At 38.7% G+C, this 18,196-nt stretch overlaps 1 protein-coding gene across 1 annotated transcript; it reads right to left on the reverse strand.

The window, feature by feature from the left end:
* Positions 1–298: 298 nt before the first annotated feature.
* ASPA (aspartoacylase) lies at positions 299–17,459 on the reverse strand. Its single transcript, XM_014789679.2, has 6 exons — positions 17,224–17,459; positions 13,854–14,049; positions 12,307–12,400; positions 8,847–8,954; positions 4,772–4,881; positions 299–496 (listed from the first exon to the last, which is right to left on the reverse strand). Exons 1-6 carry the CDS (start codon positions 17,457–17,459, stop codon positions 299–301), a joined length of 942 nt encoding a protein of 313 aa, XP_014645165.1.
* Between the last annotated feature and the right edge of the window lie 737 nt (positions 17,460–18,196).

Raw genomic sequence — 18,196 nt, forward strand, 5'->3', positions numbered from 1 at the left:
GGGATTAGCATCAGATGTTAGCTCAGGGCTGGTCTTCCTCGCACACACACACACAAAAGCTATGCAGAAGTAGGAAATGCACTTCTTTGAATAAGCTACATACATGAAGTATGCTACCTTTAAAAGACATTCATTAATTGACTCATTCAAGAAATTGACCTGAATGCCCCCTCTGTGCAAGGCACCGGGTTAGTGCTATGGCTGTGAAGCTGAATAAGGCACAATTCTGCTCTTCAGGAGCTTAGAAACTAGGAGAGTTTTTCAAGATACTGTATAACAAGTGAGCTAGAAGTGATTTCTAATGTAAAGAGGAGCGAATACTTTTTGCATTGAGTGTTAGTTTAGTTGTCTTTGCGAAAGCTTCTTTCTTTTCATAGTACGCGGCCTCGTTTACAAACACCGGGTACACGGTACAGTCTCCGCCCAGTGGAATAGTCTTTCCATCAAGAGTTAAAAACACAGGATCCCCAGGGTGCAATGGTTTCCAGTCTTGGTCCTCTCAGGAAACAATTAAAACACATAAATTACATTTGGTTTTTCTCTTACGTTAAAAGTTTTATGTCAAGGTCTAGACAACTAGCAAATTAGAGCATTGTATCCTTTTACTTGAGAGATGCGTTGAGAGGCACATGAGTAATCTGACTAAACTGAGACTGAGTAATTAATTTTGGCAGCAGTCTTAAGAGTCCCCTTTTTTTAAAATTATTTTTTATTTTTTTAAAGCATGGATCATTGGAAGCCATCTTTGAAGCTGCCTACCACACCCTTTCTTCCCCCCACCCCCAAAGCTCCAGTAGATAGTTGTATGTCATAGATGTACATCCTTCTAGTTGCTGTACATGGGACGCGACCTCAGCATGGCCAGAGAAGCGGTGCGTCGGTGGGCGCCCAGGATCCGAACCCGGGCTGCCAGCAGCGGAGCGCGTGCACTTAACCACCAAGCCACGGGGCCGGCCCATTAAGAGTCCCCTTTTAATTTTTATAACTGACATGTGTAATTAGAGTTTGCTTTGATACCAAGTCTGCCCTGAATGTAGCCTAAGAGATTTATAATATTAAAAGGCAAAACTAAATGCACGTCTCCCTAAGTGTATATTCTACCTCTTGCTGGCTGAAGTTAAATTCTGTTCAGCATAATTTAGGAACTATCCATTAGGAGCCTTTGGTGTGAAGATGTTCTACTGTTGGGGATATAAAAATGAGTAACACTGTGCCTGCACACAAGGAGTTCTATGCTGATGGGGTTGGTGAGAGAGGGGGCTGGGCTGGGAAAAGTCTGAGACCAGGTGGATGTATTCCATACATGTCCCCACATCATGATCGCAACTGAGTTATCTGAGAGGTCCGTACCGGGGATTTGGACCTTTGAGCCCTCAAACACCCATGTTGTCACACCACAGGAACCCTGGAGCAGTTCTCAAACTTTGATGTGCTTGCAAATCATGTAGGGATTTTGTTAAAAGGCAGATTCTGATTCTATAGGTCTGGGGTGGGAGCCTGAGATTCTGCATTTCTAACACTTTCCAGCGGCAGCATTGCCTGGGAGTTTGTTAGAAAAGCAGAATTTCATTCCCTATTGCAGACCTACTGAATCAAAATCTTCATGTTAATAAATCCCCGGAGATTCACATGTGCAACATTAAAGTTTGATAAATGCTGTATGACGGCAATTTTCTCAACCCTGGCTGCACAGTATAATTGCCCGGATATTTAAGAAATGTAGGTGAGTAAAGGCTGGCCCCATCTCAGATACATCAAATCAGAATTTCAAGAGTGGGGCTCAGGCATCATTATTTTTCAAATTTACATACAGTAAAATTCATTCATTTTTGTGTACAGTTCTATGAGTTTTGATAAATGCATAGCATAGTCATATAACCATATAACCACATACTCAAGACATGTAATTCCATCACACAACTCCCCCAATTCCTTCATGCTTCTCATTCATAGTTCACCGTTTTTTTTTTTTTTTTTAAAGCTCCAGGTGATTCCACAAGACAATGTGGTTGAGAACTACTGTTCTGGACCAGTGAATTTCAGTCAGAGATGTGCCCCAGAACGATTGAAGGCATTTCTTCAATCCTTCCCCACCCTCTGTGAGTCCCTCCTGCAGGGATTCCAATGCAGCGCAGTGCTACCCAAACCTGAGCCACAGGAAAATCACCTGGTGAACCTAATCCATTTCCTGTCTCCACCTTGATGAAGTAAATCAGAATCTCTGGGGATGGGACCTGGGAATCAGGATTTTTAGAAAGCTCTTCCAGTGATTCTCAGGTGGCCTGAGTTTGAGAAGCACTGCTTTAGTGCTTCTGTGGTGGGCTTCAGGCATTTAGGGGGGAATCTCCTAGATAATTCCAGTGAGAACCCCTGATTAAGAACCACTGCTCTTAGAATAAAATCTGGGCTCGTGCGGCTGGCCTGGCGGCGTAGCAGTTATGTTGGCGTTCTCTGCTTCAGTGGGGGGGGGTTCACTGGTTCTGATCCTGGGCGCAGACCTACTCACCGCTCATCAAGCCATGCTGAGGCAGCGTCCCACACAGAAGAACTAGAAGGACGTACAACTAGGATATACAACTACGTACTGGGGCTTTGGGGAGAAAAAAGGAAAAAAAAAAAATCTGGACTTGTAACCAGGTCCCTGCCTGTCTATCTGGCTCCAGGGTCTACTGTCCTCTCTGTTCACTCCCTGCTCTCCACTGACACTGGTCTTTTTGCTATTCCTCAGACACTCCAAGTTCGTTCCAGCCTCAGGGCCTTTGCACTTGTTTTCCATGTGGTGACTTCTCATCTTCTAGGCTCCAGCTTCAATGCCTTCACCTCAGAGATGGCTCGTTCCGGCCACTCCATCTCCTTTTGTTAACCTCTACTCTATTATTGTTTATTTCTTTTATAGCACTTATTACAATTTGAAATCATCTGATTTATGTATTGTTTACTTATTCATGGTCTGTTGTCCCTCTATTAGTACGGAAGCTCCATGAGGGATCTTGTCAGTCTTGAATCTCAGGGCCCAGAACAAGTTTAGAAGTTATTCAAATATATTTATGGGAATAATCAACCAATCCACCCCTCCTGTAGAACACTGAGCCATTTGTTATAGTCTATCAAATCAAAACTATCCTTCCTGAATTTCAAGGCCTCCCACTAACCCTATTTGTTACTGATCTCATGAATCTCGCTTCTCTGCCGCCCCAGGATGATTTTTTACTCCTCAGGAATCCCTGAGGAATAGAAAACAAAAATCCTGTGTGGTAGCTGGTTATGACATCGTCACCTTGGCCTCTGTTTCTTGTACTTGCTATTTTTGTTACCTGTAGTGCTTTCCTCCTTTCTCTCCCCAATCTTTACCTTTCTGTCCTTTAAAACATTGTTGAAGGCTCCTTGTTTAGGTTTCCACCTGGATCCCACTAAGGCACAAAGCAGGATTTGCTCCACTAGTCTGTATTTCTGGGCAGCTCCTTTATCACGTTGTAAGTCTGGATGGCTGTCATTAGGGTCATTAAACAGGAGCTTGAACTGGATTAGTGGTTCCCACCCTGATTACTCAGGCCAATAAGACCAGATTATCTCAGAGTGGGGTCCTGGCATCATCATTTTCTGAAAAGCTCTCTAGGCAACGTGTAGCAGCGTCAAAAGCCCGGGACTGGATAATCTGCCAGGTCTCTTCCATCTCTGAGGTCTGAGGGTGTGTAGGGTACTCACAATGGGAATGAATGTTTTAGCTTTTTGGAATCTTTGCTCCTCCCTTCTTTTACCTGTCTTTTCCAGATTTAAACCTCCTACACTCTCTCAAGATCCTTTTCTTCCTCCTTCACTATGCCATTATTATTGTTCTACTATCAAGGAACAGATAGTGGGGTTCCGAGGAGAGTCAGGGAATGGCACAGAAAATATTCCAAGGAAAGAGGTTCTGATCGTTTTCTCTCACTCATTCAGTGATGATCACAGGGAGGTGGCAGTAATGTGGTCAACTGCAAAGAACATTAGTTCTGGATCTGCCACTGAGAGCTATACAGCTATGGGAAGGACCTAACTTCGGAGCCTCTGTTTTCTTATGTTAAAGAAGATACGGTAGGGCTGGCCCCGTGGCTTGGCGGTTAAGTGCGTGCGCTCCGCTGCTGGCGGTCTGGGTTCAGATCCGGGGCGCGCACCGACGCGCTGCTTCTCCGGCCATGCTGAGGCCGCGTCCCACATGCAGCGACTAGAGGGATGTGCAACTGTGACGTACAGCTATCTACTGGGGCTTTGGGGAAAAAAAGGAGGGGGATTGGCAATAGATGTTAGCTCAGGGCCTGTCTTCCTCAGCAAAAAGACGAGGATTAGCACGGATGTTAGCTCGGGGCTGATCTCCCTCACAAAAAAAAAAAAAAAAAAAAAAAAAAGGAAGATACGGTAATTCCTATGCATTGCTCTTGGGCAGGAATTTCACTTTCTCTGAGACGCCTTGTCTGACCACCCCTCCCCACCTCATTATTCTCTTATAGTATCTGGTTATCTTCATTTCTAGACCATACTTTAGACTTTAGTATATCTAGGCTATGAATTCCACAAGAGCATAGATCGTGTTCACTGATATATCCCCAGAGTCAGCACAGGATACACTCAATAAATGTTTACTGTGTGAAGGCCTAAATATCTTACCTACACTTCAGTGTTTTTGAGAATATCAAATGAGCTAATGTAGGTAAAAGGCTTTATCAACTGCAAAATTCTACTCGAAGGTGGGGCATCATTATTTTGAATATTTTAAAGAAACAGCGAATGTTACCTGCAGAGTAGGGTGGATAATAGCAGCAATTTCTCCACTTTCATTCCTGGGATAATCAACTTTCTCCATTATATTATACACTTCAATAGTGCAGGGAGGAAACTCTTTTCCTATGGCAAAAACAAGGTGTATACATAGCAACTAAAAGAAATATCTCTTGAAAAAAAGGAAATTGATACTTTAAGGAAGGAAGAAGAAAAACAACAACCAAAAACTACAGACAAACAGTTCCAGGGAGAACACAGTACTTCAGTTGAGGATGTTCATAAATGACACGAAGCCAAATGATGTTCTCAAGTTATTGCTATCACAAGTACACTGATGGGCAGGGGTAGAAAACAGAACACAAGAAGCCAGTGCGGGAGAAAAAGAGCCCAGGACTAGGAGTCAGGACAGCTGGGCTCTAGTCCCCTAGCTGTGTAATCTTGAGCAAGATGCTTAACTTCTCGAGGCTCGCTTTCTTTACTTGTCAAATAAAGGTTTTGAATTAGCTTATCTTGGAGGGCCCTTCCAGCTCTGAGACTCTATGATTGCATAGCTTCAGGAGGACGTCCAGCAGGTTAGGTGACTTCAGCGTTTGCTCTTTCTCTTAACTAAGAACATTAAACACTAGGGCAGCTCCTGAGCAGTGAGGTCTTGGGATGCAGGCAGTCTGCCAACTTCCAAAGGTGCGGCAACATTAAACAACCCAATGCCCAGAAACTTGGAGAAGGAGTAGTTTACATATATACTCGGGCAATGTCTGAGCAAACAGGATGAACTTTCGTCCAACGCAGGGCCCATGGTGTGCTATGGTCACAACCTCCCCCCAAATTTTCCTTTGCCCCGAGAGCAGAAAGTGCAGCCAGGGTTGGAATGTAGATATCCTGTGATCACTTCCGCATCAATTAGCTTTCGCTGTATAACACACTACCCCAGAACTTAGTGGTGTAAAACAACAACCCTTTAATTTAGCTCATGATTCTGTGGGTTGGTTGGGCAGTTCCTCTGGTCTAGGCTGGTTTGGCTGATTTCTGATCGGCTTGCTCACGCATTTGCGGTGAGCTGGCTGGTCAACTGGAGGCTGGAGGATCTGGGATGGCCTTACTCTCATGTTTGGCATTTGACAGGCTGTCAGCTGGCGCTGCAGGACTATTGGCTAGGGTGTCTGAGTTCTCTGCCTCATAGCCTCCCGTTATCCAGCAGGCTAGGGTGGCCTGAATCACTTAACAGCAGTACACAGCTCCCAAGGGCAGCAAGCCCCAGTGTGCAAGTCCTTTTCAAGCCTCTTCTGTGGCACAAAACAAGTCACATGGCCAAGCCAGATTCAGGGGGTGGGGAAATAGACTCCACCTTTTGATAGAAGGATCTAAAACATTATGTTGCAAGGACATCAATGAAGGGAAGGAAAGAATTTGGGGCCATTTTTACAATCTACCACGCCTTTCAAGGTGAAGATGGAAATTTATCAGATGTCATCTTTTTAAACCAGAAGGTCCATTGGGAGGAAAGGACAAAGTGAGAGAACACAAAGGAGTATGTTTTCGCTACTTAGAAACTCAGAGTTGGAGGGAGTCTTGAATTTCTCCATCCAATATTCTCCATTTCATTCTGGCCAAGTGGTCATCTTACTTCTGATTGAACAACCTCACAAAGTGTGGTCTGTTCCATTGTTGGTCAGCTTTGTTAACTAGAAATTTCAATCTTTGGGTAACTTTATCCCACTGATTCTATTCTGCCCTCTGGGTCACAGAAAACATGTGTAATTGCTTTCCAATATAACACTTCTGAAACTCTAAAATAAAATTGCCCTCAAGCCTTCTTTTTCCCAATCTAAGTATCCTTAGTTCTATCGGTCACTACTCAGATGTGGTCACATACATGAAGGTAGATATGGAGGCACTTGTGAACTGAAGTTCTATGTGCATCTTAGGGATTATTCTTATTATGGTTTTCAAACTCTTCAACAGTCTCAACTCTCTCCTTGGCTGACCTCTACTTTATAGATATTCCTCCTGAAATATGAACTCAGAATTTATTCACAGTTTTCCAAGTGTTGTTTATCTAAGGCAGAAAAGAGACCATCACCTCCCTCATTCTGGGATTTTTAAACATAAAAACAAAATTTTGTTCATGATGTATTTAACCTTAAACATTTGGTTTAGATAATCATTAAAGATTGTCAGGACTTTTTGGGTCCACCTTCTGAACCTAGATTTTTCCCTGCTAGTTTCCTGCCACCTATCACTTATAAAAGCATGTCACATATGTCCTATCCAAGTCACTAATAATAATTTTGAGCAGCACAGAGCTGAGGATGGAGCTCTTCTATACATTTCTAGAGACTTTTCTCAAGACGGTTGTGATCCTTTTGTCAGCATTCTTTAGATAATGGTGCTCTTTCCATGTTAGTTAAAAATCCACCAAACTGGATAGTCTAAATTAATAGTGGTTAAAAGTTTTTGAATTGCAGAAGCCTTTGCTTAAAGGAAATGTTACACGGAAGAACAATGAGGGAAGAGCCACTCTGGTTGAAGCGGAGGTGGATCCCTACCCCTGTGGGAAGAATCTCTGGACTAAGATTTGATAACCACGTTTTTCCACTCAGGTTTGTGGGCTTCTACCTGGCTGCATCGTTTCTTTACATACTGTAGTCCCACACCTACTATTCAAAGGGTTTCTTGTGAATAAGTGGTGACCTTCCCAGCACCAGGTCCGTTAGGCAGTATAGAACCTGTCCTCAGACAAAGGTGACAAAAAGCTGATTTTCAGTCTTTATGACTTTGGAGTCAAGAGATTCCCAAGCACAGAAGAAATTGCTGTGATAGCAGCAGGGGCACAATCTGAGGTTAAGGAATTATACTCCCCTCAAACACCAAACTATTCACCAGCTCTGTCACTATAATGACCCATTCGTCAACAACAATTTTAGTTCAGCCTGTTGGAATAATTATTTACATAGGTCTCTTCAACTTTATTTTAATTATAATTTTTTAAAAAATTTAAAGCAAACAATTTTTATAATTAATAGATTTCATTTTTTCTACTGCAGTATTAGATTTACTGAATAAATGAGCAGATAGTACATAGAGTTCCACATACCCACCCCACCACCAGCCCCCATTTAGTTATTTTTTAATGATACAAATAATACATGAACACATTATTCTTCTTGGAAACAATTAAAACAAAATTAACCTGGTTTGTGCCTCCCCTCCCCAGTAATCACTGTGATCAGTTTGATGTGTTTTCTCCTAGAGCTTTTTCTGTGTTTTAAAATATATATATATATATATTTGTATTCTAGCAAGTGTTTATATTATTATTATTTTGAAACAAATTGGTAAACTGTATGGTTTGGTCTGCAACTTGCTTTCTTTCTATTAACAATGTATTTGAAGATCTTTCCATATTAGTTTATTTAACTGTTCCCCAATTCATGGATATCAGGTGGTTTCCATTGTTTTGCTGTTACAAATAATGCTGCGATAACAACTCTTGTGTATGACACACTGGGTGTGCATGTGCTTGTGTTTGAGATGTGGAATCGCTGGGTCCTAGGATTTGTGCATTTTAACAGGTCGATACTGTAAAATTATCCTCTAAAGTCTCTTCACTAATTTATACCAGAAGGGAATGAGAACATTCCCCTACCTTACCAAGTCTTAATCTTATCAGATTTTAATATCATCCCAATCTAACGGGAGAAAATGGTTTCTCATTTTAATTTGCATTTCTCTGATTACTAGCAATATTGAACATATTTTCATATGTTTATTGGACATTTGTGTTTCCTAGTATTTCTTTGCTTTTTAAAATGGAGATTAATAGGAAAATAAGGATTTTATTTGGGGAGCGTTATTTGGTAGCCACTTTTTTTGAATGTGTCCATTCTGGTCATGAGGAATGGCTGAAGTGAACACAATTTTTAAAAAACACGTAATATCATGAGCATAGCAAATTTGACCTGGGTTCCAATTGCCATTTCAATGCTTAGTGGTTAATCATTATGTGTGCTCATCTCAGCTCCCTTTTCTGATTTATTCACACACACACAAGCTAACAATTAAGGAAACAATTTCTGCCCGTTACTTACCTTCATTAAAATTATGTATAAAATCAAGAGCGTGTTTAATCATTTTTCTCATTTGATCCAAAATATCAGCTCTCAGAACCCCTTGAGGCTGGGGACCAACTTCTATACCTAGGTACCGAAGGGGAGATAGTTACATTTATGTAAGTATTAGAATATGTTATAAAATTAAGCATTTTAATATATCAAGATCTAGAATCCCATCATTAAAAATTATTAAAAAGATAGAACATGTAGCATCATAGAGAATATATAAGACATAAAGTAAGGCAAAAAATAAATCAGAACACTTCCAAGTTATGTGCATAGTGAATTAAGACTGGGAAAGAATATGGAAAAAATCAGAGAGTTGTGTTAGAGTAGTAAGATCTTGGGGTCTTTTTTTCTTTAAATTTCCTCCAATATTGTCAACATACTTAAAAATCATAATAGTAAAAGGGGTAAACAGATCTATACTGACAAAATAGTAAGTGGTCACAATGAGAAACAGTTGTAGACCTAACACTTAGTTTTGACAGGAAAAAGGACATCTATTTAGTCAGAGAAATCTAGAATATATGAACCATAGATTTAAGTCAACATGACAATCTATGTGACCCTAGAACAACACTCTTGTCCTTAACATAACAACCCATCCCAACATGATAGTGTAATAGTTTTAATTTTTCGTAGAAAAAATTTGTACTTATTTCTTCTCACCCCGATACAATTACACCTGGACTATCAGGTCTACTTCCTGTGGCTGTCAATCATCCATCCTCATTCCTACAAAATATTCTTTCTTTAAACCACTTATCTAGTCCCTTCCCTCTTGTTCAAGTGTCCCACACAGTTATCCCCCCAATCACCCCTGTCTCCATTTATCAAACCATTTACCAAGTATAATATAATCCATTCTCTTTCTCTTCCACCCAATTCGTATATAGTCTTTTCCACCCATCATATTTTCACCCACTTCTGTTATTTCTCAATTTACAAAATCTTACAATATTCTCTTTCATCTTCATTTTTTGTTTGTTGTGCTCAGTTTTCTTGTATATATATTTAGAAATGTATTTAAGTATATGGTATAAATGTGGCTAAGGTATGCATCTATGCATAAATGATTTGTACGAATGTGTGAAAACATGTTCAAGCATATGCCTGTATGCATTTTGTAGAAGACGTTTTTGGTTGCCTACCCAAAATCCATTCCATCTTCCTCCTTGCTGACAGAGTCCTGATTTTGGTTGGATATCCAATCTTCCAGGTAGGTGAACCTTTCTCCAGCTCAGGAGATTATGTGAAATATTTAAATCAATCACAGAAATCCCATTATCCTAGTGATTAATTTAAGAATGGATTGGTGAACCAGTCTGGGCAAGGGGCCATAATGGAAGATCTTCAGGGGAATTCCTGAGAGTCTCCTTTCTTCCCCCGAATATTGTCATGTTGGCATATAATGCTTGAAACTACAGTGGACATCTTGTGGCCATGGTGGCTGCTAAAGACACACTAAAGAAAAGACTAGAGAGATAAAAAGAACCTGGCCTCTCATGATGTTGTTGAGTTGTTATGTAAAAATAATAAATTTTTCTTATTGCTTAAGCCATTTTGAGTTTCCTGAAGTGAAAATTCTACATATGCTTGTTTTGAGGGCGATGGAAGGTGTGGTGTGAGCAGTCCTATGTGGAAAAGAGTTACGAATTGTAGGAATGGGTGCTTGCTCCAGAAAAGTCAGTTACTGAAGTTATCGTTTTTCCTTCTGACTGTGAGTGGAGGAGAATAGTAGGGTGGCTATAATGTCCAAACCAAAAGTCAACCATTACACAGATCCTATGCCAGAGAAGAATGTTTACATTTGTAGGACATGGCCATGGCATAGTCAGCAGAGCTGAAGGAATAACAGTCATAAAGTTAACTTTTCTGAGTCTCAAATGAGGCAATGGTGAATCTGGAAAAGTTAGGAGAAGATTGTGTCCAGTCACTCTTGTGTTTATGTTTGTGTGTGTGTGTGTATGTGTGTGTGTGTGTGAGAGAGAGAGAGAGAGAGAGAGGCAGAGAGAGGCAGGCAGACAGATAGACAGACAGAAAGACAGAGAGAGAAAAGGAATGAGATTCTGGGAATGATCATAAGGCCGGCTGCAGCAAACTACTTCTTTCTGGGATAAAGTTTACCTAGAACGATCCTGCCACGTTTCAGCTGCCTTGGCAATAGAGGTATTGGCAAAGTTAGTCCTTGTATGTGGCTAGTAGAAGTTAAAGCAAGTTTTTATTGTACAACAGTCATAAGTGTACTATAAAATGTTGAATCAGAGAGACTGTCTCTCTGTTCTCGTTTTTTTTTCTAAATGAGTGCATGATATTCCAAATAAAATAGCAAAGTTGCAAGAAGCACATACAATATTTCTAATTATTTATGACGATCTTAATACTCCCTCATGTTGAAATGTTTTAAAGAATTGATTCTATTTTTAAGGGCCAAATATATCAGTAGATATCTGTTCTGGCTAAGGGTGGCATTGCCCCATAAATATCATAGACCAAGATTGTTCTTTCAATGTGTGGACATCTTATGCTTTTATTTGGCATCACAGAGGAACAGGATCTCTATCCCTTATTGTTAAGCACTTGTTTTGTTTCAAATAATTACCTATACTTGGATATTCAGCTTGACCCAACTGATCACTTGATTATGCACCAAAATGATCCATAATTGAATAGCCAAGATAACTTTAAATGTGCTTATATGGTTTGACAACTTGTTTTTAATTTAAATTACTATTGGTTAAACCATCTGAGATCTAATAAAAAAGATTTAAAAATGTGACAGCAATTTTAACAATTATAGTGTAGCCTGCAAACAATTTTGCTAATAGGTCACTCAGGAAAGAGAATGGAATATAGAAAAAAGTGACTGTCTAAGAGGTGTATGGGATGCTAGCCTGCATGTTGGAAGCTACCAGAAGGTAAAGATGAATTCACAGGCCAGTAATTGACATTGGCAAACAAGTGATTGGATAATAAACACAGTTTATGAGAGACTCTACTGCAAAGCAGATACTAAGAGGGATGATGGGAGAAGATTTTCTATGGGTCTTTTGTGTTCCTGCATGTTTTGCCAGCAAGACACTGACTGCCTTGGTTCCAGATTATTTTTTCAAGAATGTTTGTATGTGAACAGTCTTGGAAGATAGGGATGGTGTTTTCCTCAGAGCAACGGTCAGGCATGCTTACTCCCCATTATAAAAGATTCAAATTCCCTCAGCTCAGTGTTTCTCTCCTGGAATGCAGAAAGCTGCTCAATGAAACTGAGGAAATTTGATATAGTTAGAGCCTGCCTGAAGTTAGTTTACTTATTACTTACAATTATACGCCACAAGGATAAGCAAGGTAGTTATAAATATTCTTTAAAAAATAATTATCTCTGAGTTTCATGTAGGACATATTTTGTTAAGTTGTGACAATGGGAAATACTACTTACCAACAGGGTACTTGGCTACAGAGCGAGTGGTTGCATATTTGAGGGACGGATGCTCAATAAGATAAACATAGCAGGGTAATGGGGCCAAAGAAGTCTGCAAAGAATTTAAAACATGGTTCTTATGACGTAAAAACCATCTGTGTTGTTCTCTTTGCTGCTAGAGAGTCAATAATGCCTTCAATATGTTTTATTTCATCAACTAAGATTAGTAAGACAGTTTTATGAAACACACTCTAGAACCCAATGTTATAATTATAGTTTTGAAAACATAAATGAATTACATATAAAATTGAATTACATATAGCTTTGTGGGTAAAATGTACATTAAACAGTTCTCCAGAACCATGATCAAAGAATATGAAATAAATTTTCCTTCTGAGTGGATTTGCTTATTTTTGTTTTGATCACTGGTTCCGCTTACTATTTAGCTCAGTATTGGTCTCTTAATGAATTCTGTTTCCACCCTGTTGTCCAGGTCTCTACAGATGTTGGGTAACTCCTCCTACCCCCATTTATCTGAATGAGAATTCAAGACTGGCCTCTCAGTTTTGATAAGAATGTCAGCCATGTTGTTTCTGTGCCTGGCAACCAAAGCATTTGGCTCTCCCTTCAATGAGCAACAAAGAACAGCTGGCTTATGATCTCCTACCAGAACTACTATCTAGTTATTGTCAAAAACTCAAGGGAAACAAAAATATAGTCAGTCTTTACTGTCTCTCAGGTACTAGGCTAAATGCTTAAAAACTTTATCTCATTTAAGCCTTTTAACAGCCATATGGTTAAGTGTTGTTTTTATGCCAGTTTTATAAAATGAGGAAAGCAAGGTTTTGGGAATTGAGTATCTTGTCCAAAGTGAATGAGAAAGCCAGGATTTAAACCCAGGTTCTCTTGGCTCCTTTCCACTAAATCATACTAGCTCTCCGGAAGGAAGGATACTCCTTATACAGAAATAAGCATACAGTTCATTATTTGTGTTTTTGCTTTGTTGTTGTTTTCTAGCCATTTTTCTCCAGCTATAAGTACTGGATTGCTGAATTTTTCATCTTTTAGGCTTCTGAGCCTTAAAAGGATTAGCTATATGAAGTACTGAAAGATAGATGTGTGTTGTGTTATCTGAATTAATGGAGACAATGGCAGGACTAAAGATCTTTTTATCACTGGTCTTTAGTAACATTAAATGACTATTTCTTGACTTTCCAAAAAGTGTAATTGAGTTACTTCAACCACACCATTTTAAATTTTGGTATCAATTTTACTTGGTTTTACCAAATAGGCTATGATTTGGTGGCTGTCTGGATGAAATATTTATAATTTTATATACACAGGAATCCACAAGTGTTTTATTATTTTATTCATTGTATTTATTATTTTCCTCATTTCCTCTCCTTTTCTCCTGCCTGTCACCACTGCCTCTATTCTGGTGTTCCTCCCCTCCCTCATCTCTCTTGGACCCTCCCTCCTGACCCTTTTCTGGCTGTTTCTCTTCTATAATTGACTTAAAAGTACAGGTCCTATGCTAACTTATAAATGAATAACATTGACGTTACCTTAATATAGTGAAACATCTGAATTAAAAAGTCATTCCTGGAATCTTCAAGAATAAGAGTGCACCCCATGTTAGAAGTAGTGTTGTGAAGGTCAAAAATAATGTCATAGGAATCTTCGCTATCTTTTGGACCAAATAAATGATTTATTTCTTGAGCCCTTCTCACTTCATATGGCAAATCCTCTGACATTTTTTTGCTGTTATTAGCAGAAAGAAAAAGATTAACAACATCTGTAGCTAAGATAACATAAATATACAATAAGAACACAATGTATAAGGAATCAGTTGCCAAACCTTTAATATGAAAAATCTGTGAGGAAAGTGGAAACTTATTTGAAAACTTTATAGATGAGAAATTACATTTTTTCTCCATTTGATTCCATGTAATGTTGCTTTGGCATGCTCACAAATAAGAGTTCATTTATGTGGCTGGTCACAAGAAGGACATTTCAAACAGAATTTACCATTTGACTTCAACCCAGAACAGAATTTATCCCTTAATTTAATCAATAGTTTCTTAATAGTACACGCACCGGGTTATTATGGGACTAAACAATCAAATGCACCTATTTTATTTTCCACTCTAGCTAGTTCTAGTGCACAAAAATAGTCAAACTTAGATGCTCACATCATCTAATTAGGGATCCTTAATGGACATCCAGGAACCACTAGTGGCCCAGCGACAAGCTTTACAGACAAGAGACTGTAAATGCTGTGAAAATGCAACATTTTCCAGGTATATGCCTATATGTACTTATCTGCGATAAGGATTTATAGTTTTTATTGAATTCTCAAATAAGTCTCTACCTGCCCCCTCTTCCCCTCCCACAACGATTAGGATACATTTTTTCTTAGTGTACATGATGATGGTTTAAATTTATTTTTCCTCATTATACCATTCAACCACATTTCTCCATAATTCTATCTATTTCTATCCACTGACTCTTTTCATTGATATCTTCAAGGGACTCACAGTTTGCACCTGGGTAATTCCTGTCTGGAACGCAATCAAGAAAGTGGAACAGCCTTTTTTCGACTATGAAGCAAAAACCATGAGGACAAAAGCTGCCTGCTAAGGATGATGCAGTGGGAAGATGGAAGGAGCCTGCGGCACTGATCGTATCATTGAGCCACTGCACCAGCCCTGGACTGCCTACTTCTGGACTTACTATTTGTGACAAAGAAAACCTTATTTGTTTGAAAACCTTATTTGTTTAAGCCACTGTTTTCAGGTTGCTATTATATGCAACCAAACATAGTTACTAATGGATATATATGCATTTAAAAATTTAATTCATGAAACAACTCCATGAGTCTCCCCCCAACAACTGATTTGCTTCTGACTCTCCCCTATGTGAGCAAATAGCACCACCAGCCAGCCAGTTGCTCAGAGTCAAGGTTTGAAGTCTTGAAAGATAATGGACACTTTGAGTTCTCAGGCCTGGAGTCCAGGTCCCATAGGAAGAGTCCCAAGGAAGAAGCTGAAAGAATAGGCAGGGGCAAGATCCTAAAGGACACGTCAACTATACTAAGTTACTTCAATCTATTCTGGATGGAGATTTTTGAAGAATTTTCAGCAGAGGAGAGACATGATAAGATTTTTCATGTTAGGAGGAACCCTATGGCTGCTACCATACAGAGAGTCGATGGCAGGAAGGATTGGAGTAAGGCCGGATGCAGAAAGATTCTTTAGGAAGATACTCTGTCCACAGAAGAAATAAACCAAGAAGAAATAAGGTAGTGAAAATGGAGAGGAAGATTGAATTTGCAACATACTTGCAATTATTCAAGTATTGAATAATTGAGAAGACTTAGTGACCTACTATACATGGGGGATGAGGAACCAGGAAGGTTCTAAGATGATATCCATAAGGAATGTGGTGGGTCATGGTGACATCACTGAGATAAGGCATAAGGGAAAAGGCGCAAATTTGGGAGAGGGAGGATGGGAGAAGGTAATTAATTTATCTTTCTTATAAGTTTCCATAACTATCCTGAGAGAGAACTGTCTAGCCTCTGAATAGTGTTAAATGTAAGAAATAGAAAGTGAATTTAATGTAAAATATCACTCTCATTGAAATGTATGCTATTGAGTGGTCATAATGGACCATTTCAGTCCATTTCAGAGCTGGTTGGGAAGTTAACATGCCAACTAAAAGAGTTATTCTTCAACAAATTCTTACTTGTAATATGAGTTAGTTAATAGTTGTTTTAGGTGAATAGATAAACCTTAATTGTGTCGACATAACCTCAGTCATGAAGGTAAAGCATTTCCGAAACTAAAATTTATGCTAGTAAAAATATGATTTGATACACAGAGCATGACAAATGTGTAATTGCCCTGAAAAACATTCATTCCATAAAGTGAGGCATATTTGTCCTAAAAGTAATAATTATCTTTTGGTTTGTGGTGAGACTGAATTTATGTAACTCTCTAAACTCAAATTAGCGTTTATTAGAAAATGAGTCCATAAAGCAGTGGTGCTTTAGTTGTCCCTGTCCACATCTTATATCCCAGCTAGTAGTCTGCCAGCTCCTCTGTACTCCCACAGTATCTGGCACGCTGCCCCGAGAAGAGTAGGTGTTTAATAATATTTTTAGGTAAATGAAAGAAAGAAGCAATAAAAAGCAAATACTTAGAGGTCTATATATCTACATGCTATAATGATATAAACAAAGGCAAAAATAATTAATAAGAATATACCTAGAGTGTTACAATTGTATACATTGTATACAATGTATTACAAATCAGCTGTAATTTAAATTCAGAAAATTCAGGTTAAGTGCCTTTACTTCTCATTGTTCCCATCTACAGCAACCCACCACTGAAGGTAAGTATATCTACTCCTGAGATCACAAGGTGGTCTGATGTTTTCTGATGACGAGTGTTTATTTACTCTTTCATTACACGAATACTAACTGAAACATCACACTTTTCATAACTAGAACTTTGTGCACTACCATAAACATAGTTGCATAAAAACAAAGTAATGAATCATCTAGAAAGCCAACGATTATGTACACAAGCCAAACAGTAATTTAATGCAAAAGACGATTAAATCTGTTTCTTTAAAGATATGATTTAAAAATAAAAACCTTTGTTATTTATTGCCTCAGTCTGTATAGAATGCGTTTCAAAAGAACAGTTAAGAGCAGTCTGTTACTTAAAAATGTTAAAGAGCATGTGAATGCCTAGTTTAGATAACTGTGTAATTCATAACGGAGTATGATTAAAAGTGAAAGTGATCTTATTCACAATAACGACTACATGTATGGACATGAGTATCATATGCACATACATACACGTGTTCTCTCACACACATACCACTTTTCACAAACACAAACACACGCAACACAAAATATAGTCTTACCCAAGATTTTCAAGGTCAAAAACTCGATTCAGGTCACAGTCAATATATCTGGTACACTTCTTCACTGCCCTTGGATTGGTAATAAATGGCTTTACCTCCAGCCCTGTTCGCTGAATCTCAGCGCCATTCTCTAGCCAGTGCTTAACTAGAAATACTCCTGTTAGCTCATTCCCATGAGTTCCTCCAAAGATAGCAACCTTTTTTATAGGATCTTCAGCAACGTGACAAGAAGTCATTTTATCAAGTAGTTTTATCTGATTTCTGCAATCCAGAAGAGAGGAGGTTAAAGAAAATGTAATTTTCTAAGAAAGTTTAGAAATTTAAATCAAAATGAAACTTTAACCAAAGTGCAAAGTACAGAGTTCTCTTGAGTGGAGTATAATTTAATTTTCTGTTACAGTTTCTGAGCCCTGTTTATTATTGGGACACTCCTTTCTTTAGCCCTGCCCTTTACCATATTTGGATTAAAATATGCAGAGATCAACTACAGATCCAGTTGTTTACTTTAACTTCTGACTCCCTCAAATGGTCAGTAGATCTAAATGCAATAATAAATTAGCATCTCATACTAATACAAAAATTCTGTTTTCCCTTCAGCTAGAATGTCATCTAATGGTGCTTTCATGACTATTTGTAATAATAAAAATAGTTTATACTTTTCTAACGCTCAAAAATATAAAAAATAAAGAAGTGGCCCATCACATGCACATTATTATTCAATATTTGTATTTCTACTTGCATTTAAAAACATTCTTTCTCTGAAATAAATTCAGGCACATTTCGTCATCTGAGGGCATTTGAATCTCATCTCTACAAACAGCCAAAGGCAGATTCTCAGAGACCTCCTCTGGAACCAGCATCCTTTCTTTCAGAATGCTTTTTCATAGTCAGAAACACAAGAACCAAATCAATGATCACTGGGACTTAAAAAGCTACTTTGAACATGCTTTAATTTCTTTCTTATGAAGTTTTT

This window comes from Ceratotherium simum, chromosome 16 (assembly GCF_057802395.1).
Source record: "Ceratotherium simum simum isolate JZ-2026a chromosome 16, ASM5780239v1, whole genome shotgun sequence".
In the NCBI taxonomy this organism is placed as follows: domain Eukaryota; kingdom Metazoa; phylum Chordata; class Mammalia; order Perissodactyla; family Rhinocerotidae; genus Ceratotherium; species Ceratotherium simum.

Coding starts and splice junctions, on each gene's coding strand:
- ASPA (XM_014789679.2), bottom strand. CDS start 17,459: ATGACTTCTTGTCACGTTGCTGAAGATCCTATAAAAAAGGTTGCTATC. Junction 14,050..17,223: donor TTTGACCTTGAAAATCTTGG/GTAAGACTATAT, acceptor TGCTAATAACAG/CAAAAAAATGTCAGAGGATT. Junction 4,882..8,846: donor TATACATAATTTTAATGAAG/GTAAGTAACGGG, acceptor TTTTTGCCATAG/GAAAAGAGTTTCCTCCCTGC.